Below are 7,603 nucleotides of genomic sequence, written 5' to 3'. Positions count from 1 at the left end.
AACAAATTAATGTGGGAACTGTACTTATAATTAGAAGATTATTGTTTACATCCAATCAAAATTGATATTTAAGTCTAAAGGATGTGGGATCACACAACAAACAGGTTTTATTCCATGTGCTGACATTTAGTGTTTATACTTCACTCTGCTGCTCAGCTAGAAGCTTCCAGAAACCTGAAAGTAATCTGGTGTATCCACAGGCTGGTTTCTATCTGATTGACTTTAAATCAGAGCAGGCGAGCGAGGAGCAGGCGGACAGGCGGGGGCAGCAGGCAGATACAACGCCCTGCACCCGCACAGAAACCAGTGAGTAAAACTGGACTGAACCAGTAAAACCAGATCACCGAATAACAGAGGTGATCCAACCACAGATATAAGATCCTCTCCCATGACAGATGCCTGGATCCGACTTTGAAGGAGCAGCAAGGTTAAGAGATGCTTTGAAACGCAGCCAGTCGAGGCAAATTTATCAATGACAGCTTCAAGGATTTAACCCTTTCCTTTGTTTAATGTCAGATTCAAACCTCTGAAATTCTGCCAACATCTAACCTCCTCTTTTCCTCCTAAACCAGACATGTTGATGAAAAGCTGAATGATGATATAAAAGCATACATTTGAGGGTCAGGGATATGATGAAGGTTATATTATGTTATTTAAACATTTCATTTGCAGAAGACAAAATATTTAAACCCTCTGACCTTTATCAATGTGACTTTTGAACCACTTCATCACAGTTAAAAAGACATATGTGCATTAACTTGGAATATATCTCAGATTAGAAACATGAAACTCATTCATCCCTACAGAAATAACTCCATTAGAGGAGATGCATTAGCTACTAGGAGGCAGGGAAACACAAGGATGAAGGTTGTGAACTATGGGTAAAAGGATGTGTCCAGTAAACTCTATATGAGTTTATTTATCTATATCATATTTGTGAAATATATCTATTGGGATGGATCAATCAATTTCTGGTAAGGTGACATAAATCTTTCAAGATTAAACCTCAAGTCATATTTATGTGCCAGGAGGTTGCATTACAACTACCGTGATGCACTAAAAGACGCATAAATGACAAAGTATTTGCTTCAACATGGAGAGAATTTGAGGGGATGCTCTGTTTTCAGTGGGGTCCATTTCTTGTTTATAATAGTGCCCCAGCTGCAGCTGTAGCAACGCCCCATTTCACCAGAGGCACAAAACACAGCTGAGCTTACAACTGCATTAATATAGAGATAACTAAGATGATTGTAAATTATAGTTTTGACCTCAAACCGTGACTTGGCTATATGTTTATTTGGGTGTTGAACTTTTTTTGTCCGTTTTTGGTTTGCCTATTCATGTTTTCTAATGGCAGGGGGTCACCGGCCTCCAGTCCTGCTGTTTTAGAGGTCGTGGACTGAGAGGTTTGGTAACACCTGATACAATAAACATGTGTAGTCCCTAAGCAAGAGGTAGTGTTAGAAGTCAGCACAAAGCCACTGTTCAACCTCCATGGTGAAATCAACAGTAAAATATTCAAATAGTACAAGCTGAGAGAACAGCACCATCAAATCAGCCATGGATGCAAATAAACCAACATCCTGTTTAATTCTTATGAAGATATTAACTGCAAATATGCAACTCCCAGTCCTTTAACAGCAGAATCCTCTGATGCCCCTCACTGTATTCTGAATAACAAAGCTGGTTTGTCACAAAGAGGTGTGATAAGCACCTGTGTAATTGTTTCTTTACTGGATGTTGTTCTTCATATGCAACATGTATGCCAAGCTAGACCTTATCAAACTGGTTCTACTATCTGTTTGACACTAAAGTGACTGAGCAGGCAGAAGAAGAGGAACAAATGTACATTTCAATCAAGCCTACATTAAAAAGTAGTATGAATTGCATTTACAAAAGGTGCAGAGGTTTGAAATACATTGAGAATCACTTAATCGTGAATTATTTAGCTGTAAACAGTGATTGCATACTGTTCTGTGGATGGATTATTCATTTATCATGAAAGATTTTCTCCTTTTCTATGATTTTAGGTAATTTTGAGTGAATATTTTCAACTTTTCGATCCTTTCTTTGAGAGACAATTTGAGCTATCACTTCTGGGTTGTCGACATTACATTGAGGACAACATTTTTCTCAAGTGAATGATTGATTTAGATGACTCAATAACAGTCTTGGAGTAATCATTAAATAACCTCCCTTATCGCTGAATTATCTCAAGTACTTATTGAAAAACACATGTTTTAGTCCAATTTTGAAGATTATGTTGAAGCAAAAATACAGTTTGAATGGATGGCAGCTTGCTAAGTTAGCATCCCAAAGAGGCCTTCATTCATGTCATGCTGCATTACAATCTCAAAACCTCCTTTGTTTGCTATGTCACTGTGATTATTTTTAATGTAAAAATCTCTCGCTAACTGTCTTCACTGGAACAGTAAGTCCCCGTTACACACACGGCTCATTCAGTTAGCTTAGCTTAGCTGCTTACGAAACGACTGTAGGTACAGGAGCTGAGCCAACAAATTTCAGCTTTCTAATGACACAAGACAAATGACTCTGAACCCCAAATTTTAAGGAGATCTCTGTGGATTACATTTGAGTTTAATAAACAAAGTGGGTGTTATTTAGGCCCACGCAGCAGGTTGAGTATCGCAGACTTCACCTGTAGTTAATTAGCTTCAGTTAGCCACTCAGCCTAATGCTAAAAGCATGCTGGAGACGCTGAGGTTCGATTCAATCGCTAAAATCAGACATTTCTAACACAAATAGTCTATAAATACTTTAATTAAAGTATTTTGTCTCATTGGACGCCCTCTCCTGCTGTGTTACCCTGTAAAAAGTGACATTTATCGCTCTCTTTACTCACCTCCTGCTCGCCGATGTGACCGCCTGGGAACTACTGAGGAGGGTCACGTGGGATAATGGATTGTTGAGTCCGCCCTCCTCTATCGCTGATTGGTCGCTGGGGTGGAATATTTGACGTTTCCTGTCAACTGTCAATAGCTGATTGGTCGCGGAGGAATCTCGGTCGAAGTGGACAGAGCCCGCCCCCCGGAGCTGCACCTCGTGGACAGCGACGATTGGTGGAGCCGGCGGGGGAAGTGGGCGCTGATTGGTCGTGAGGAGGCTGATGAAAAGGCTGAGATTGAAACGGATTTTATTTACCGTCAGAGGAAAACACACGTAGATTTGGGAACTTAATTTTTTTTATAAATGCATTTATAAGACTGGGGGTAAATTACCACACCTGTTAAATAAAAGGGCGCTAAAATTTATTATATTGTCACCATACACGTCAATCAATTAAAAATAAATCATTAAAGTTTGATATTTTGTTTCTACTTTTCTTCACCCATGCGCTCTCTGTCTTTTTTTTTTTAACAATAACTTTATCTGCATTGACTTATTTTGTAATCTTTATATTTTCTCTAATAGTTTTTTTTTTTTTTTTTTTTTTTTGTTTTTTTTTTTTTTTTTTACAGAAGCCATATTTTGGTTGCAGAATTTACACAATATTTATGTCTTTCAGAACAGACTGATTATTTTCTCTTTGTTCTAATTAAGGTTAAAAGCCTGAAACACTGAACTACTTCATTAACTGCTCAGACTCACAGCACAGAGCTGTGAGCATCATGTGAACTCTACCATGTGACCGTCACCTCAGACTAAACAACAGGCTGCTTTTATTCCTTTTATTCACTCTAATGAAGCATGAAGCTGCTCTAAAACTTTATAGAAGCTCCATGTCCTCTGAAGAGTTACGTTTTGAATCTGAAGGCTTTTGTCAGTTCCTGGGACAAATGACATCAGTGTTCTCTGTTCATGCAACACAAATGTGTGGTGAGAATGTTAATGGTTAAAAACATGACAGGCTCTTGCTCTAAGTGTCTCGTATCATTTTAAAAAAAGGACCCAATAGAGTGCCCTGAGTCCCAGGCTGTTCTAGCTGGTTCTGATCATCAAAAGTTTACAAAAAATAAAAACAAAAATCTGGAATCTGCTGCTCTACCTCTATGGTTTTGTCTACTTTGTGTTTTAGATGGCTTGGATCTGGTGTCTGGAGAGTCTTTGCTTTGAAGTTATGAACCTGACACTAACGCCACAGTACACAGGGTTTTGTTGTCTAAGAAGCTGCTATGTTCTGAAAGATAAATTAATATAGGTAAATTTTAAAGTGAGCAATGCTCAGGGTGTAAAAAAAATCCTAAAACCTCAGATTTAAAAATAACCAAATCATCCTTCAGGGGAAACCAAGTTTCTTTACATCTGCTGCCAGTTTTTACTGCATTAAATTAGAAATAAGTTCCACTGTAACGGCTTCCTGTGATGTTTGTATTTCATCAGCTGCTTTGATATAACCTGATGACATTCCCTGAAATCATCACAACATCCACACACACACACACACACACACACCCTGCATTCTAAAAACACACTTGAAATAAAGAAGCAAACTCTCAAAGTCTCTAAAAAACAAACCTGCATCAGAAAAAAGATCGTTTTAATTTCTGTCTTTATTACAATTCACATACTGATAGAAGTTAAAGATCATTTAAATAGAGTTTATCTAAAGGATACAAAAGACAAACACAAGATTATAGCAATGCATTCCAGTGCATCTTACAAAGAAAAGTCGTGAAGTCATGAAGCTTGAAGACGTTAAGTTCACTTCAGATACGAGAGATTAAGTCCTGCTGCCTGTTACATGAATAAATTAATGAATGAACAGATGAATGAATGAAGACCAGTTTCGACGGTAGAGACAAGTCTTCTTTTTTTGCTAAATTGCTCCTTTAAATTTTGACCTCCTGAATAGTCTGTTGGTTCCTCAACAACTGCTGTGTTTGTCATCGTGATTCTAATTTGGGATGCATAATCTGAAAATGTATGAGAAAAAGGCAAAAATAACATAAAAAGAGTGATTCACCAAAAATGATTGTATGTGAAACTGAAGCCAGCATTAAGACAGACTTACAGTGAAAAAAAACAAAACTTGGCAGAAAAATAAACTATTCGTTGACGTTTTTAAAGATGTTTCAAAGTGTGAATGAGAGACAGCGTGTGCAAATAAAAGACATGAATCTCTTTTTGCACTGGACTGAAAACTACAGTAAAGAACTGCTGAGTATGTGAGAGTGCTGTAAAGTCAGTTAGAGCTCTGAAAACACACTAAAGTTCTGAAAAGTACATTAAAGTACGTCTGACTACTTCTGAGCACAGTAGAGTACTGTAAGGTTACTGTAAATTTAGTTGAGTTCAGTAAAATAAGGTTTAGGTCAGTGAAACGCTGTAAGACAAATTTAATAAGTCTAAAAGTACTCCAGAGAAAAATAAAGAAGTTTGACGAAACCCCTGCTGTCCAGCTCTGCACAGTACTGTAAAAGACATTATACACTTCATTACATCAGGGTATTTTAAAACTCATCAGGGTGATATGAAGTATAAGAATACTGAGGAGGGTTAGGGCCACTGAAAAAAAAAAAAAACGTCCAAATTTTTTTTTTACTTTTTTTGTTTTCTTAGAAAAAAATCATATTCTGATTTTTTTTCTAGGTAAAAAAAGTAACCAAAAAATGTGGACTTATTTTTATTTTTTCCCTTATCCTCTTCCGTACAAGAAATTGCTGATAGGTTACTAAAAATATTTTTTAGAATCGAGATTTAAATGAAAAAAAGTGAAAAATGACTTAGATCTGTAACGTACAGAAAATAACTGAAGCTGTGTGAAAAACTTCTAATAAAATAAAAGCTCCTAAGAATATTCAAAGTACTGTTGTTTACATTGAATTACTGCAATGATCACAGGAGTATGAAAAGAGAACTTAAGAGTACTGAAAGGAATTTTACGGAACCTTAAAGATGATATTCGTACTGAAAACTTTAAATTCATTAAGAACATGAGATTACTCAGAGGAACTTTAGAGTACTGTTCAGAGCATCAGTGAACAGAGAGGAACCATAGAGGACTTTAAAGAACACTAAACTACTTACAGGAACTTTAAAGTGCTGAAAAGAACGTAAGAGTACCAAGAGGAACTTCAGAGTACTGTAAAGAACTGTAAGTCATGAGAAGTTGGAGTACTGTAGATTCTAACAGAGTTTGTCATTAAAAGGCCTCAGTAAACTCAAAATAAAACATTTTAAAAGACTTCATTTAAAAAAGTAAAACAGCTGTCATCAGTAGTTTCAAGCCACAGAGATGTGAGAAGGTCCAAGGTCGCAGCAAAGGATTGTGGGTACTTTTGTCGCTACATGTTGCAGTGTTTCAGGGCTCACTGAAGTTGATCTGCTCTTCTTCTTTAAGGCAAACTGCTCCGTGACGGGTGCACCGAACCCCGAGCAGCGACCACACACACACACACCAAGAGGGCATTCATATGACGTGTGTGTATACAGCTCTCGTACTGTGGGGGACTGTGGGGGACTGAGGGGGACTGTGGGGGGCTGTAGGGGGACTGTGGGGTGGCGTTGGTAGAAAGGTCCGGACAGAAAGAGGCCTTCAGTTTTTAAAAGCAGCAGTTTCATCATCAGGACTGATGAGTCGGCTATCACCAGTGTTTCAACATTTACTAACTGTATGTACACATAAATACAGACTCCTCGGGGTTTACTACAGCCTCATCAGTCCATCTGTGGCATCTCTGAGCTCTGCAGTAACCAGGTCCGGCCAGGCGAGGGCGCTGTGGCACCACGGTGGGTTTCTGGTGAGCAGGACGGCAGCGGTGAGCCTCTGGGGGGCTCGGCTGAACGCTCGAGGAGCTGAGGTATCACTGGGGGTGGAGCTTCACTCTGCTTTCTTTATGAAGATCTGAGGGCGGCAAAGAGACCAGTGAGAACCAACAGGAACCAACAGGAACCAACAAGAACCAACAAGAACTTACAGTACAGGTATTAAAAAAGGAGAATGCTGAGAACAGGCGAACTGGCTTCAGCTTCCCTTTAAAGTCAGTTATTTTGATTTTAATGATTTAATTTGTTTCTCATCAGGATATTTGCGTACCCAGTGACACACTTATAGCGCCAGACTAATTCTGATTTGTAAAAGTTTGATAGCGATCCAGATTCTCCGAGATGAAAGTTTAATGTTGAGCTGCTGAAAAAGACGTTCAAATATTCAGTGTTTACTCCAGAAATGTTCCCAGTGCCTGTCAGGACGGCAAAGCCTCACAGACCTCATGAGAAGTCAGTAAACCCTGCATTCCTTTGAGGGGTTACCGGAGACTTTCCCGATAGGAACCCTCAGAGAGGTCAGGGGTACTTACTTAGTCCTACTCTTTAATCCTTAAACACCTCATTACGAGCGCTGCAGTTAAAAGCAGGGAGTAGTTCTTTAAAACTGACTTTTTCACGTCACTGTTAGTTTGTACAGTCGCCTCACCTCGCTGAGGATCACCCAAACCGGCGAGTCCGTTATCACTGTGAGTCGCATCGCCTCCAGTGGCCCAAAGGTGGGGTCAACCTCCCCCTCTGCGATGCCGTTCTGGAAGTTTCCTGAAAGACATTAAATCAAAGAAAACATTTATTCACACCTGAAATTCAATTTGTTTCAAGTTCATTAAGTTTTACTCATTTTTGGTTGTCCGGTGAAAAGCACGTTTGTGTATAT

The 7,603-nt window shown here is 38.8% G+C and overlaps 1 protein-coding gene across 1 annotated transcript in view; it reads right to left on the bottom strand.

Annotated features, from left to right (window-relative positions):
- Positions 1-4,495: 4,495 nt before the first annotated feature.
- Positions 4,496-7,603, bottom strand: part of mgat4b (alpha-1,3-mannosyl-glycoprotein 4-beta-N-acetylglucosaminyltransferase B) — a 139,660-nt gene continuing 136,552 nt past the window's right edge. Inside the window, exons 14-15 of the mRNA XM_074674161.1 lie at positions 7,376-7,488; positions 4,496-6,805 (exon numbers count right to left, since the gene is read on the bottom strand). Of these exons, the coding sequence (XP_074530262.1) occupies positions 6,782-6,805; positions 7,376-7,488 (137 nt within the window). The 3' untranslated portion in view covers positions 4,496-6,781. The remainder of the gene's footprint in view (positions 6,806-7,375; positions 7,489-7,603) is intronic.

This window comes from Halichoeres trimaculatus, unplaced genomic scaffold (assembly GCF_033239565.1).
Source record: "Halichoeres trimaculatus isolate MK-OKI-2021-1 unplaced genomic scaffold, fHalTri1.1 fHalTri1_scaffold_7, whole genome shotgun sequence".
NCBI classification, from domain to species: domain Eukaryota; kingdom Metazoa; phylum Chordata; class Actinopteri; order Labriformes; family Labridae; genus Halichoeres; species Halichoeres trimaculatus.
The sequence above is the reverse complement of the archived record's forward strand: the minus strand, read 5'-3'. Positions and strand labels throughout refer to the sequence as shown.